The 16,660-nt window shown below is 35.6% G+C and overlaps 1 protein-coding gene across 1 annotated transcript in view; it reads right to left on the reverse strand.

Annotated features, from left to right (window-relative positions):
- Window positions 1–16,660, reverse strand: part of LOC150079015 (tetratricopeptide repeat protein 39B-like) — a 358,313-nt gene that overhangs the window by 108,387 nt on the left and 233,266 nt on the right. The window contains exons 10-11 of the mRNA XM_090382637.1: window positions 15,108–15,219; window positions 9,139–9,206 (exon numbers count right to left, since the gene is read on the reverse strand). Coding sequence (XP_090238763.1) covers window positions 9,139–9,206; window positions 15,108–15,219 — 180 coding nt within the window. The remainder of the gene's footprint in view (window positions 1–9,138; window positions 9,207–15,107; window positions 15,220–16,660) is intronic.

Here is a 16,660-nt window from a genome sequence, read left to right on the forward strand (position 1 = left end):
ATATATGATATTGTGTACTTAGAAGGATATTAATTTTAATTATATGCAAATTGTAGAGTGCAATTAAGGCAAATGAGATTAGCATTAGTAGAGGCATTTGATGCAAGAAAGCAAGCTTATGCAGCATCAGCCAAAAAAAAAAAAAAAAAACCCACTTCCACTTCACCCCTCTGTTCGTTCAAAATACCTGTCCAGCTGAGCCTTAAACTTATTTAGGCTATCAACCTCCACCACAAGGGATGGAAGTCTGTTCCACCAACCAACCACCCGCTGGCTAAAGGCAAATTTCCGCACGTCTATCCTACATCTGTCTTTCCTCAATTTGAATTTATGCCCTCTCAGGTGATTTTTCTGAGCTAGAGGAAGAATCCCATCAGCATTGAGCATGCTTAAACCATTCAAGGCTTTATACACCTCTATCAGATCACCTCGCTGGTGCCTAGTCTCCAGACACTGTAATTTGCAAAACTTAAGCCTTTCTTCGTAAGAGCACCCCTTTGTTCCATTCACTAATCTTGTTGCCCTTCTCTGTACTCGTTCCAGCAGCTCTACATCCTTCTTGAAATGAGGCCTCCAGACCTGTATACAGTACTCTAGGTGTGGCCTGACCATTGCCTTATACAATGGAATAATCACCTCCTTATCCCTGCTGGAAAAATTCCTGTATATCATTGACAATAGTCCATGAGCTACTCTTGCAGCCCGTCTGCACTGCTTAGAGAACTTCATATCTGCCTGCACAACCACCCCCAAATCCCTTTCATTCTCTACCACTGTCAGTGTAGTACCACAGAGTTGATACGTTGCTCTGGGGTTGCTGTTTCCCATGTGTAGTACTTTACATTTGTCAATATTAAACTTCATTTGCCACCTCTCAGCCCATCTGCTCAACCTTTCTAGATCCTGTTGCAGCAGCATAGTGTCAGTAGTGTCCTTGACAACCCTGCCAACCTTTGTATTGTCTGCAAACTTGGACATTAAGCTTGATATACCATCATCAATATCATTTATAAATACAGAAAACAATAATGGACCCAACACTGAGCCCTGAGGGACTCCACTAATAACATTAGTCCACGATGAGCAGTGTCCATTGATTACCACTCTGTCTTCTCCCCCTCAACCACCCCTTTATCCATAGCAGCAATTTGCCTCCAATGTCACACTGCTCCAATTTGTGTAGCAGCCTTCCATGTGCAACAGTATCAAAAGCCTTTCTAAGATCCAAGTATATAATATCAAAGTTATTCCCTGCATCCAGTTCTTTTGTGACTGCATCATAGTATCCAATCAAGTTGGTCAGGCAAGACTTCCCCTTAACAAAACCATGCTGTGTCTGAGCTATAACTTAAGTCTTGTCTAAATGATCCTGCAGTGCTTCTTTAACCAGTGCCTCCATTAATTTTCCTGGAACAGAAGTTAAGCTCACAGGTCTATAATTACTTGTGTCAGCCTTTGATCCTCCTTTGTGAATTGGGGTCACATTTGCACATTTCCAGTCTATGGGTACCTCCCCTGAGTCCAAGGAAGCTCTCATAATTATGGCTAAGGGTTTGCTTACTTCCCTTGCTGCCTCCTTTAAACATAACTGGATAGATCCCATCCACCCCGGGTGCCTTTCTTGTGTTTATTTTCAACAGTTTCTCCTCCACTTTACTTCCAGTTATTTCAAGATTCTGTAGCTTACTGCTAGAGTTGAATACACCTCAGGCATTCCGCTTGCTGAATAACTCCTCATGTGTGAATGTCAATGCAAAATATTCATTTAGTTTGTTAGCTACCTGAGCAGGATCATCAACAGTTGACCCATCAATATCAAGTGGACCAATCTGATTCATCCCCTTCCTTCTAGAGTTTACATAAGTAAAGAACTCTTAGCTGTTTTTCTTCGCATTCGTTGCCAAGGATCTCTCGTAATCTGCCTTCACCTGCCTAACCTCCTTTGTAACTTGGTTACAGATCAACTTCTATCTATCATAGGCTTCTGTGTCACGTGTTAATTTGTATGTATCCCATGCATTTTTATTCTCTGCCATATGCCTCATTAGTTCATCTGACATCCATTTAGGCCTAAACCTTGAACAATATTTCTTAGTTGGTATGTAAAGCCTAGCAGCTTCCAAGATAAGTTCTTTGAATGCTTCCCATTTTGAATTTGCTGTTGGTAACATCATCAGTTGGCCCCACTGTATAGAATTTAAATACTGTCTCAGTCCATCGTAGTCACCTTTACGGAAGCAATAACCCTTCCCTTTACCCCTAATGGTAGTTACCTCTTTGAGTAAATCCCACTTCAGCACACTGTGATCACTGCCACCTAGTGGTTCATTTATCTGCAGATTCTTAATGGATGAAGAATCACTGCTGATAATCAAATCAAGAGTATTACTCCCTCTAGTTGCCTCCCGAACATGCTGATGTAGAAAACAATCATCCAATAAATCCACAAAAGCCCTGCTAGTGTGTGAGTAACCAGCCCCTAAATTCCAGATGAATGTTGAATAAGGGAAATTGAAAATCAGTTGTACTCGAAGGTCCAACTGCGTAATGTCCCCATGAAACTTGGTATGTATGATTCAATAAAGAGCTTTAAATCCACTAATGTCTCTTGTGAAATGCTGTTCTCAATTCCTGAATCATCCTGTATACCTAATAGACTATAATAGACAAAATATATAATGTATAATAAACTGGGGTTAGAGTACCTATTTATGTATATGCAGTACTTTTTTTGTAAAAAAGAAAAAAAAATATATATATAGGTGCCAGTACTCTTTTGCAATCAGGAAAAATAGAAAATTAAAAGGACATGAAAAGTACAGTACTCTAAAAAACTTATTTCTGATATTGTTACTTTAGTAGTAATGTTTTTGGAATAATAACAACAGATTAAGTATATTAACACACAGTTTATTAAGCATAAATTTATTATTCAAGTATATAAAAAATAAGCAATAAGTAAAAAATAATTAGTAAAAATAATTTCATAATCAAGTTTTTAAAGAATATTCCAAATTTTTATTGAGTTCTCATCCAACACACTATGCCGACTTCTTTTCTTACTGTTTGTGTCTGTTGATGAATGATGCTTCCGAAGCAGCCATGAATCGACATATTTGTGGATCGAGGAGTGTCACTGATGGGCCTACAATTTTAAGAAATATTAGTGAAGAAATTGTTTTTGTCATCAACTAAGCTCTGGTTGGGCTGACGATCAGATTCATTTGTGAAAATCCTCGTTCACATTCACTTGATGAAATTGGTATCATACTCAGAACGTTCATCAAACACTCTTCAATTCTTCCGAAACCATCTTATCAATTAGGTATTCCCGAAATGCACGAATTGTATCTCTTTCATTTAACTGAAGCCTAATTGACAATTTTCAAAACTCCTTTATCACCAAATGCCAACATTTCATATTTAAAAGGTTTAATACCTTCATTGTCCTCATTTTCCTTCTCTCGTCATCGATATTGTCATTAGTTCTTAAATAGGATATTTTCTTTTCTTTTTTTTTTTTTTAAACTGTCCAAAATGTCGCTGTCATTCGGATATTCAGGTTATGTTGTTATTTGGAGCATTAGCAACTAAGGCCATATTGCTCCGGGGATATGCGGTGGTCATTCCCTGACCTTTCCGCATCCTCCGTATTTGGTGGTGACGGGCTCGAACCCCAGTCTAATCAAGAAGCGTGTGCTACGCACTGCTGCTCCTTCCCACCTGGCTACGGAGGCGCCCTCGGATATTCAGGTACTGTGACCAAAATTTAATAGGGAAAATTTGAGATAAAATGTGGATAACGCACTTCTGCGAAACAACAGATGATTATTTTTTGGGGTAAAAGAAAATCACTCCCTACCTCCTAATTCTCGAAAGGGGCACTTACAATTGATTCGTAGCAGTGTCCAACCTACGGCCTGCACAGAAAACAAATTAAAACAGCATTTTAAATTTCGCTAATAATCAAAAAATTTCTCTTTGTTTTGTTTAGTAATTGAAATCGCATATTATATTTAATAAAATTTTTGAATATTTTCAATTTTAGGTGTATCATTTTTATTTATTCACCTTATATTCATCTTAAGTAGCGATCCTTTCAGGTTGCAAATTTTTTAAAGTGAGCATTTAAAGGCAAAAGTAAGGTATTTTTTTGAAAAACAGAAGAAAGTCATTTATATATAGCCTGAAAATAAAAAAGGGTAACATGAAAACTGAAACTTCCTTTTACATGTAACAATATATGGAAAATGTAATTCCGTATTTTTTCTCGAATCATTCAGTGCGACACCTGAAAGAAATCTAACTTTGAATATGGCCCCTGTACAGGAAACGGTTGGACGGCCACTCCAGTAGAAGGACCCATTGGGAATACCCCTTGAACTGCACACTGTTGACCAGCGCGACTTCGTATGTGGGACAGGTGGTCGGATAGGTTTTACTAGGTACTACCGAGTTGTAGAATGGTAATCCCCTTGCTCTCTCAATTCTTGCTTAGCAGCAGCACTAATATCCTAAGTTGCCTGAAGGCCAGAAGTGCAAACAGTGCATACCTAGTTAATCTCTATTATGATAGTTAATCTCAATCGTTTGTTATATGAAAATTTTCTTCACTCAACAGAAACTATTTTAAATGTAATTTCCAAGGGGAATTCAAAAAAAAAAATTGCTATAAAAGGAGTTCTATTTTAAAAATAGTTATAAAGTTTTATATAGAAAATATCTTAACAACAGACAGTGAAAAATGTTAGGTGGGTCGGAAAACTGCTAGCTTGGGGGGAGACAAAGACCAATAGATTGACAGTAGCCACTGGCAGAGGTGAAAGAGATTCTTGCACTGCTTCTATTAGAATGAGCAGAAGCCTGAAAAACAAGATGAATGGCATTTCAGAGACTGCTGGGAGCCATTGCGGTACAAGTAAACACATGGGTTGTGTTAGGGTAGCTAAGAATAGAAACAGGTGCAGGTATATCCTGAAAAAGGCCTCTGAGGTTGGGAAAATCCATATTTTAGTATTAAATCAGCTCACACCAACCATAAGAATAAGTATTTACTGTAACTAAAATATTTATTTACATATTACATATTATAATAAGGTGCAGGTATACTTGCGTGTACACCAATGCTAGGAGTTTAGTAAATAAATTTGATGAATTTGAGGTATTGCTCAAAACATCAAAGGCAGATATTGTTGGGATATCAGAGACGTGGTGTCACACAGATATAAGGGATGCAGAACTGCAATTTGGGGAGTACAACGTCTACAGAAAGAATAGACAGGATAGGAAGGGGGGGAGAAATGCTATTAGTTAAGAAACACATAAAAACCAAGGAAGTGAAGCAAGTCGACATCGCTGGACAGTGCAGTGTTGAGTCAGTTTGGTGTGACATAAGCATTGGGAGATCAAAATTGAGAGTAGGAGTGTGCTATAGGCCTAATGACTCTGATGAGTATAATAAGGAACTGTACAGGGAAATAGAGTGGGCCAGTAAATCAGAGAGTCTTATAATGGGAGATTTTAATTTCCCAGATATTGACTGGAATTTGGGGGCTGGTTATTCACACAGTAGCAGGGCTTTTGTGGATTTATTGGATGATTGTTTTCTACATCAGCATGTTCGGGAGGCAACTAGAGGGAGTAATACTCTTGATTTGATTATCAGCAGTGATTCTTCATGCATTAAGAATCTGCAGATAAATGAACCACTAGGTGGCAGTGATCACAATGTGCTGAAGTGGGATTTACTCAAAGAGGTAACTACCATTAGGGGTAAAGGGAAGGGTTATTGCTTCCGCAAAGGCGACTACGATGGACTGAGACAGTATTTAAATTCTATACAGTGGGACCAACTGATGATGTTACCAACAGCAAATTCAAAATGGGAAGCATTCAAAGAACTTATCTTGGAAGCTACTAGGCTTTACATACCAACTAAGAAATATTGTTCAAGGTTTAGGCCAAAATGGATGTCAGATGAACTAATGAGGCATATGGCAGAGAAGAAAAATGCATGGGATACTTACAAATTAACACATGACACAGAAGCCTATGATAGATACAAGTTGATATGCAACCAAGTTACAAAGGAGGTTAGGCAGGCGAAGGCAGATTACGAGAAATCCTTGGCAAGGGATGCAAAGAAAAACAGCAAAGAGTTCTTTACTTATGTAAACTCTAGAAGGAAGGGGATGAATCAGATTGGTCCACTTGATATTGATGGGTCAACTGTTGATAATCCTGCTAAGGTAGCTAACAAACTAAATGAATATTTTGCATCGACATTCACACATGAGCAGTTATTCAGCAAGGGGAATGCCAGAGGTGTATTCAACTCTAGCAGTAAGCTACAGAATCTTGAAATAACTGGGAGTAAAGTGGAGGAGAAACTGTTGAAGATAAACACAAGAAAGGCACCCGGGGTGGATGGGATCTATCCAGTTATATTAAAGGAGGCAGCAAAGGAAGTAAGCAAACCCTTAGCCTAATTATGAGAGCTTCCTTGGACTCAGGGGAGGTACCCATAGACCGGAAATGTGCAAATGTGACCCCAATTCACAAGGAGGATCAAAGGCTGACACAAGTAATTATAGACCTGTGAGCTTAACTTCTGTTCCAGGAAAATTAATGGAGGCACTGATTAAAGAAGCACTGCAGGATCATTTAGACAAGACTTCAGTTATAGCTCAGACACAGCATGGTTTTGTTAAGGGGAAGTCTTGCCTGACCAACTTGATTGGATACTATGATGCAGTCACAAAAGAACTGGATGCAGGGAATAACTTTGATATTATATACTTGGATCTTAGAAAGGCTTTTGATACTGTTGCACATGGAAGACTGCTACACAAATTGGAGCAGTGTGACATTGGAGGCAAATTGCTGCTATGGATAAAGGGGTGGTTGAGGGGGAGAAGACAGAGAGTGGTAATCAATGGACACTGCTCATCGTGGACTAATGTTATTAGTGGGGTCCCTCAGGGCTCAGTGTTGGGTCCATTATTGTTTTCTGTATTTATAAATGATATTGATGATGGTATATCAAGCTTAATGTCCAAGTTTGCAGATGATACAAAGGTTGGCAGGGTTGTCAAGGACACTACTGACACTATGCTGCTGCAACAGGATCTGGAAAGGTTGAGCAGATGGGCTGAGAGGTGGAAAAGGAAGTTTAACATTGACAAATGTAAAGTACTACACATGGGAAACAGCAACTCCAGAGCAACGTATCAACTCTGTGGTACTACACTGACAGTGGTAGAGAATGAAAGGGACTTGGGGGTGGTTGTGCAGGCAGATATGAAGTTCTCTGAGCAGTGCAGACGGGCTGCAAGAGTAGCTCATGGAGTATTGTCAATGATATACAGGAATTTTTCCAGCAGGGATAAGGAGGTGATTATTCCATTGTATAAGGCAATGGTCAGGCCACACCTAGAGTACTGTATACAGGTCTGGAGGCCTCATTTCAAGAAGGATGTAGAGCTGCTGGAACGAGTACAGAGAAGGGCAACAAGATTAGTGAATGGAACAAAGGGGTGCTCTTACGAAGAAAGGCTTAAGTTTTGCAAATTACAGTGTCTGGAGACTAGGCACCAGCGAGGTGATCTGATAGAGGTGTATAAAGCCTTGAATGGTTTAAGCATGCTCAATGCTGATGGGATTCTTCCTCTAGCTCAGAAAAATCACCTGAGAGGGCATAAATTCAAATTGAGGAAAGACAGATGTAGGATAGACGTGTGGAAATTTGCCTTTAGCCAGCGGGTGGTTGGTTGGTGGAACAGACTTCCATCCCTTGTGGTGGAGGTTGATAACCTAAATAAGTTTAAGGCTCAGCTGGACAGGTAATTTGAACGAACAGAGGGGTGAAGTGGAAGTGGGTTTTTTTTTTTTTTTTTTTTTTTTTTTTTGGCTGATGCTGCATAAACTTGCTTTCTTGCATCAAATGCCTCTACTAATGCTAATGCTAAATGCAAATTTAGTTAAATAACTTTAGGCTTATTTGAATAGTACATAAACATGTGAAAAAAAATTCCGAAATATTATAAATTTCAAAGTGTACTGCATCTAAATATCACACATCACTTTTAATAAAAGTGCCGGTATGCAATACCATTGCGTACCGTCCCAAAAAAAACAGCACTGTGTGTATGCATCATGGGTCATCGTACCAGAAATTAAACTATTGCCATAATGATAATAGCAACTACAGAATATAAGATAATGGAAAACACTAGTAAATTAAAAAATTATAACAGATATACAAAAAAAAATATTATTCATGATGCTATATACAGCCAACTGCAGTGACCTTTTTCATGGGTCAACCATCAAGATTAACTGAAAAGACAATACGTAGATTTTCTGTTTTAATAATCATCTATTCTCCAATTTATTTAAATAAATATTAAAAAAAACTTTTAGGAAAAAAAAATATAAATATATATATTATTTTATTTTTTTTGGATTAGTGTTAGTATTGGCAAAATGATGCAAGAATACACATCAACATTAAAAAAAAAAAAAAAAAATACACTACCCACTTTCTCCATATATATACTTTATACATATAATTCCAAGTAAACAATAATTGCTCACTTCTAAAACTGCTCATAGAAGACTGTTCTGTTAGGAAGGTAAAAGTTTCAACCAAATCTTAACCCAACAATTAATGCACAACAGTCATTCTGAAGAGAGATCTGTCAGGCTATGTGACCACTGCTAGGTGACCATGAAATATAAGAAAAATATACCAAACTAAGTTAGATTTAAGATAAAAATAAAATATAAAAAATTTAGAAATAATTAATTAAATTAAAAGAGTAAGTGACTGTTGGAATAACCTTCTACCTAGTGTTGTGGGAGTGGATAGTTTAAATAAATTTAAAGGAGGCTTAGAAAAATTATTGGCAGGAAAGGACAAATGAAGTGTGTGTGTACAGTGTGTGTGTGTGTGTGTGTGTGTGTGTGTGTGTGTGTGTGTTTGGTGGTACTATAGGAAGCTTTGCATCATGTTGCTAATACTAATGCCAATACATTTAATTTCATTTACAGTTGCTCTTTACATAAGCTATAAACATAGCAAAAGCAAACATTCATATTAAATATCATTTATTTATTTTATGGGAACAGTTTATTTACCTCAGGATACTTCTGTAACATTTCATTCAGAATTCTTTCAGAACATTCAATGTCGCCATCACCACTTCCTAGAAAGAATTTAATATAAACATACTTCAATCAAAATTGCTTCATTCATTCTATATGGAAATTGTTTATAGCAAAGATTTATCCAACTGACATCTTTAAAAGATAAATTAAATAAGATTAAAACAAAAACTATAATTCATTCTTGTTAAAAATAAAAAACTTCAAAAAGCTTTAATATCTCTAATATCTTTTGCAATAAATAATGCAAAATATTTTATCAAGAGGTTTACATCAATATTTTATAGAGTAATGACAAGATAAACTCCTTAAACTCTGCTTGGTCTCTCCAGCTACAATTCCATCTTCTCAGATGGCAACAATCCACAGGGGAGTCTTTAAAAATAAATGAAAGTTCAATTTTTCAATAAGGGAAGTGCTATTTATTTGAAAATTAAAATCAAAGCAATATGATGACAGCACAACAACTCAAATAGATCAAATGTGATTAATATCTTTACTCAATCTAAAAATACAGGTGTAAATTCTTTCAATTAAAATGCATTTTGACTTACTTGTGAAATATGGGAGTCTTACAAATAATTTTTTTTGTATAAAATTATTTTGTTAATTTCTGTCAGTGTCATTATGTGCATAAAAGGCAGTAAACAAGAATAATGCTGCAAATAATTTTTTAAGTATATAATACATTAACTTCATCCTCAGCTGAAGTTGATTATTAGTTATCATTAATGGTTTACATGAGATGGCAAGGAAAACAAAAAAAAAAAAAAAAAAATATATATATATATATACACACAGTGGCAGACAAAAAAACGGCATCACTTGTGAATTTTGCAAATAATGTGTTTTATGCTGCATTGTGGGTTGCAGAAATGTTCATAATGCATTTGTTAAATGGGATGCATAACTCTGTGAATGAGATCCAATAAAAAGACTCCACCTGATATACCTTAATAGACATAAATATCTTCCCAAAGGGTAAAATGTGTAATTAATGGAAATATGAGAAATCATGCAAATGGCAATCAAGACAACCAACCATACATTTTATTGTATTTACGTGTACAAACTGAAATGACAAGTTAACGTAATAGTATTATGTACTGTAAATCAGCAAAATAAGTCCTCAATATTTTGTTGTTCCTCCTCGAACTGCAATTACAGCCTTGCAACAACCTAGCATAGAGTTAATCAACTTCTGGATATACGGTTGCCCAATTTCATGGTACCACACCCTTACAATGCTCTCCTGCAGCTGAATCTTACTTGTGGCTTCTTCTGAGCAATTTTAGATGACATTATGTACCAGCAATTTTCAATAGGGTTCAAATCTGGACTGTTGCCACACCCGTCCAACACTGTAATGCCAGAATTTGTGGTATGACTGCACCTTAAGGTAGAAAAACGAGGGAAAACATTGGTGTAAGTATGTTTTAAGCCTTGTGAAACAAGAAGACAAACTCATTATTAAATCTCAATAGCATAAAACTTACCAATTTTGCTGTGTGGCAAGGTGCTGAGCCCTGTTGAAAAATGTAGTTATGGCGTCTGTGTGGTGATCCCTAATAACGGGTTTTAGGCACTCCTCCAAGAGAGCAGTGTAGGTTCCTACATTCACTGTTCTGTTAATAAACTAAATTTGCCCCATCCCTTTGCTTGTTATGCTTCCCCAGACCATCTGACCAGAGGGGAAACTTTACAGTCGGTGTTATGCAGTCAGGATGGTATGCCTCCGATTTTCATCTTCTAACATATCGCTTCCCATCCGATCCATGCAGGTTGAATTTTGATTCGTCAGAAAAGATAAAGGTGTTCCATTGCTCTTTTGTCCATGGAACATGCGTTTTAGCCCAAACAAGTCACTTCTTCCTCATTTGTTGGATCAACGAAGGCTTCTTCTTGGGCCGATAGGCATGCAGACCACATTCCAAAACCCATCTTTGGATAGTTCATGCACTTAGATGATTTATAGAGTTTCTTAATGTATCGTTGTATAATCGACTTAATAATGTAAATAGCAATAGGAGCTTAATAGACAGTACTCACCTCAATTGATCTACTTAGTTACATGGAGTTGAAGTGGAAATGAAGTTTAAAATAAGTTAAATTGAATGAATACGGAATTGTTAAAGCCTGTAATTAAAATTTGCTCAAGGAAATAGAAGTGCACTACCTCGTCCCTGGTTGTCATTTGAAAAAATATTAATATGAAACAAGTGAAGCCAATAGTCACAATGAGCGACTTTCGTGTTAAATGTCTTTGGTTGGCAATCATAGGAGGAAAAAAAAAAGAGAAATCGTGTATTTAAAGAATTCATATGTTGTTTCTCAATAATGTTATTGAGAAACAACATTTGAATTTACTGGCCATTACAGTGTGGTGTGGATCATCATCCTTGGGTTTGATTGGACCAATCTTTTTTGATGCAACTGTTACTGGTACTGTTTATCTCAACTTGCTTCAGGAATCAATTGTCCCACACATTAGTGAGCTACTTGAGAATAATGTTGAATTTTATTTTCAACATAATGGGACACTTCCCCATTTTCATCGCAATGTTAGGATCTGGATGAAACTTTCCCAAACAGATGGATTGGATGAAGAGGTAGTGTTGAGTTCCCTCTGCATTCTTCAGATCTAATGCCATTGGATTTTTATTTATGGGGATACCTCAAAGATAAAGTTTATGCCACAAAACCAGCAACAATCACTGAATTATGGCAAGCTATTGAAGCAGAATGTGCAGCAATGTCAAGAGATATCTTAGGTGATGTATGCAATTCAGTTTCTCAACGATGTCAACAATGCCTGGATGAGAATGGAAGACAATTTGAACACTTGCATTAATGCATATTTGTTTCTCACATTTTTTCTTAATTATAAAATTGAATTTATGAAAATAAACATAGAAGTTATTAACAATCAAAGTGTGTATACATTTTTTCTGGTCACTCTGTATATACTATACACTTTAAGTGAAGTTGTAATAATTTCATGCAAATTATTACAACTTATTTTTAATTTAGATTAATGCTAAATATATGTTTTGCTTTTTGGTAAATTAATCAATCTCAAAAAAGGCATAATCCACACAGAAGGAAATAAAAGAGTGAGTGTTCTGTAAGTAAAATGGCTGTGATTAATATGAATATATACAGCAACAGCCTATCAGTTTCTGGAAATTGAAAACCAGACAACTTTCTTTTAATAAATTTGCTTTAGTCAGAATGCTACAGAACTGCATTCCAGAGCTATCTGAGAGTTGTTGCCAAATTTTTCTTCCAAATTAATGCATTCATATGCTTTTACCCACAGCAGAGCATATTACATGCAGTGAGCTGGCAGTGAGTTAACATGTTCATCACACATTATGCCTATAGAATTGTCAATATCACCACTCCATAACTGTTTGGGCAGTGGTCTACAATTTCTTGAAAAATTTATTTCAAGAATATCTTTGATGGTGGCAAGAAGGTAATTCAGGGACAATAAGCATAGTATCAGCATTTTCTATCTAATCAACAGAGACCACAACCTTCCAAATATTCAATGTAAGAGAACAAATAATTTCAACTAGACATATCACATTCATCATCTTCAACTTGGTGTTCGAAATGTGCATGTCAGAATCAGTTCATAATAACTTCATTTGAAATTCCCCCCAGGCACTGCTTACTTTGAAATTCCATGAAGTACTGATGCTGATTTGTTAAATTTTGGTTATGTACTGCAATTTTATGTGATTTCTCCAAAGATACTAAAAACATTCTCCCACTAACCAGCTTTAATAGCTCATAGTATCTCCCAATCTAGTGGTTTAAATTTGGATGTTGTGAGTCAATGGTGATCATTACTTTTTCCTTTTTTGATGACTAGTGGCATTATCAATAAGGATCAAAATCTGCTGATTTTCTATTTTTATCTACTAGTTCACAGATGCAAGCCATTCGCTGAATATTGTTGTAACTGCATTGCATTCTTAGTGGATCAACAGCAGATGAGGTAACAAAGTGTGCTCTGTAACAAAAGGTTTCAATTTTGTTTCCAGTAGTAAATCAATTAAGCATCCTTTCAAAAGTTTCCCAACTTTACTCTGAAAGAAACGTTTTCCAAGAATCTGTTTATAAAATAGCCCTTCTGCATTAAATTGCTTTTCAGGAAATCACTCGATATATTTTGCAACAGTTACGACTTGCACCCTTCTGCTGCTTTCAAGTCTACCCTGCTACTTCACCAGAAAGAATCTGAAATTTGTTATCCTACTCAACATTTATGAAAAAAATTTCAGAATGTGTAAATTAAGAAATTCATTTTTTTATTTTACTAATATTCACTTCCTTTTGTCGCTGCAGTTCTCCTCTCAAGCCTTCAAAATCATATTCCCAATCTATTGTTTCCAACTGTTGACCTTACTGCACTGAACTTCTGGGCAGTTGTTTTCTGGCTAACACCCTCATCTGCCACTCTTCCATAACGTTTTTGGTGCTGAGCATTTAACTCATTAAAATTCTTTCATTTTGAACCTAACATATAATTTAACCTTTTTTTTTTTTTTAGTTTTACATGGCATAGATATTTGGAGAAAGAATGATGTGATATGACCATTGACGCATGGGTAGATATCTAACTAAACTTACTCAAAACATCCAAAAAAATCCCTTCCTTTTACAAAGAAAGCATTTTTTTTGTCAAAAACATCACATGCAAGCAGGTCAATTGTGTATTTACATATACCATTTAGTTTGTTGGAATATAAACTAGAAATACTGTTAAATGGAAGCATGCTTTGCAGTGCCATCCATAATTTTAACACTATAAGGAATATAATTGCAATTTTTTTTTCAAACACAATAGTGCAATTAAAATTAAATGAAGCAGGATAGTCATATAAGTCAGTGCAATAGCATCATTTCTATACACAGTAAACAACCAAAGTTGTACAGTGGCATCATTACATAACACATATTATGAATTCTTTCACGCAAGTAGTTATCTCAATATACCTCGAATAAGTAATGCTTCCCTAGTAGAGAAGGCTATTGTTACTTTCTCAATGGGCACCATCAACCAATAAGTAACAATAGTCTTCTCTACTGGGGAAGAATTACTTATTTGAGGTATAACAAAATAGGCAACTCCTGAAGGCATTCACAATATGAGATGTTATGTAATGATGCAACTGTACACTAACGCACTAAACTTACATGGCAGTAAACTCTTCCTGCAGTCAGGCATTTTAGCCTTAAATCTCACACACGCATGCATGCATGCACGGTAGCCAACTTTATGGGTACAAAAGTTTTATGCAAGTGAGAGTATAGAGCACAGTTTACCCTATTCGGTTTAACATTTTGATAAAAAGCAAGAAAATCAATTTCAATAAAAAGATTGTTCTTCAATATTTTGTTATTTGAAATCAAGAGATCATGCTATTTTTAAACCATTTTAATTTTTAAATCACATTTTTTTAAAATAAAGTTGGTTTTCTAGGGAAAAAAAATAAAAATTACATGTGGGCATGTTTAGTGTTATTTTATATACTAACATCCAGAGAGGGTACTTAGTTGGTGGTATAAATAAAGGGCTTTTTTGTGTATGACTATAAACTATTTCTCAATAAACTGACATATAATCCCCTGCCTGCATATATGACTTAAATTTTCTCTTATTTTTATGACAACACTATCATTACAATAATAACAGACTATAAATTAATACAATACTGTTAACTTATGCAATGTTCTGGAACTTTGTTTCAACAAAGAAAAAGGAAAAAAAAAAACTGCATCCTTTCTTACATTGTTCTTTTTATTTATTTCAAAGGAAATTAAACTCACCTAAACAAAACTGGGACATTAATTGTTACAAGACTCAGACTACTTCTGTTAATCACTGTTAATTCTTGTTTATTAAAGCAATAATCCAATCAGCTACTTACCAAAAATATAAGTAACAATTGTATGATAAGCAACAAGAATGAGAGCACACAAGGGAGAACGAAGACTGTCCTTAATAGCATATCCTTCTTCTAATTCTTTCAATCCTAAAACCTTAATATGAGCATAAAATTATTTGTATTACAGAGTTTTCTTAACAATATAATATACTAACAAAAACTTTCCTCCCTGCTTCAAATGTAAGTTATTAAATTTAAAATATTTATTAGTACACATTTTAGGAAGTTTTAAATAAGTTTCCATTTATTCTCAAGACAGTTAAGACCAGAATAGTTTTACATATTCATTGCGAACTGCATATATGACAGTTCACAAAGATTATGAAAATTATTCTGAATTAAGACACAAGTATGATTTTTTTCTGCCAGTTCACAAAGCAGCATGCATTTCTGAAGGCCTGAAGGCATTAGTAGTGGCAAATGATGCAAGAAAGCAAGCTTATACAGCAGCAGCAAAAAAAAAATAAACACTTCTCATTTCGTCTATTCATTCCCTCCAATAGTTTGTCTAGCTCTTCCCTGAGTTTATTTAAGCTATCAACTTCCACAACAACAGATGGAAGTTTGTTCTAACAATCAACCATATAGGCAAAGGCAAATAAATAGATAAAGGCAAACTTCCACACGTCTATTCTAAGATAGTATATATATTGGGCTCAACCTCACAACCTCTGTATTTGGGGTTGTGCATATCAGTCCTATATCAACGTAGAACCATGGTTGGCCTAAACTGAGTATAAAAAAAAAAAAGTTATGTTAAAAATTACAATAAAATAAATCAGTCAACTACTGAGTGCCAGGCACTCAGAATGAATGGTCCATAGTCACAAATGGTCATTAGTGTAGTATCTCGGTCCATAGTCACGAATGGTCATTATTGTAGTATCTCAAATAGAGAGCGTTATGGTAACTGAAAAAAAGTTTCTAGTACCCCTGCTTGGCCAAAAACTGAGGAACTAACGAAAACATTATCTATTTAAGTCTTTCCAGTTGTTGTGAATGACAAGGGTGGGAGAAGCGACTCCGACTTCTTCCTGGAGAAGCGATTAAAGTCTTGGGGAGAAGCAACTGGCAGGTGAGGGCCATGCAAGACTCCACACAGGTTCCTCCCCACCACTACCTCAAACTGGCTCTCTGAGTACCTAGAGTTGTCCTTGCAAGGACAACTCCAGTTTTTAAAACTGTTAAAAAATACTTCTCATCACAAAATTTATAAATGACCTTTATAAAATTATTAACTAACTATTTAGCAACCTTTTTGTCAAAAAAGGAGAGTTACTTAGTACAAAGAAGCACGCTATTGAAATGCAATAAAAAATTGTTTTTTTAGTTTTAACACAAAAAGTAAATGATACATTTCAATCGGCATAGTTTTCCCTTGATAAGCATTGAATAACGCATAGCTAATGTGATTTTTAAATTTTTATCTCCATTAGCAACAGAAATAGAGGGGGTGGGGACATGAAAATTACTCACATTTTCCTGTCTGGTGCCGCCATTTTTAATTTTAAAAATATTTTAAACTTACTCATTGA

Source organism: Mastigoproctus giganteus, chromosome 10 (genome assembly GCF_048544385.1).
Source record: "Mastigoproctus giganteus isolate SK-2022 chromosome 10, ASM4854438v1, whole genome shotgun sequence".
Taxonomy (NCBI): domain Eukaryota; kingdom Metazoa; phylum Arthropoda; class Arachnida; order Uropygi; family Thelyphonidae; genus Mastigoproctus; species Mastigoproctus giganteus.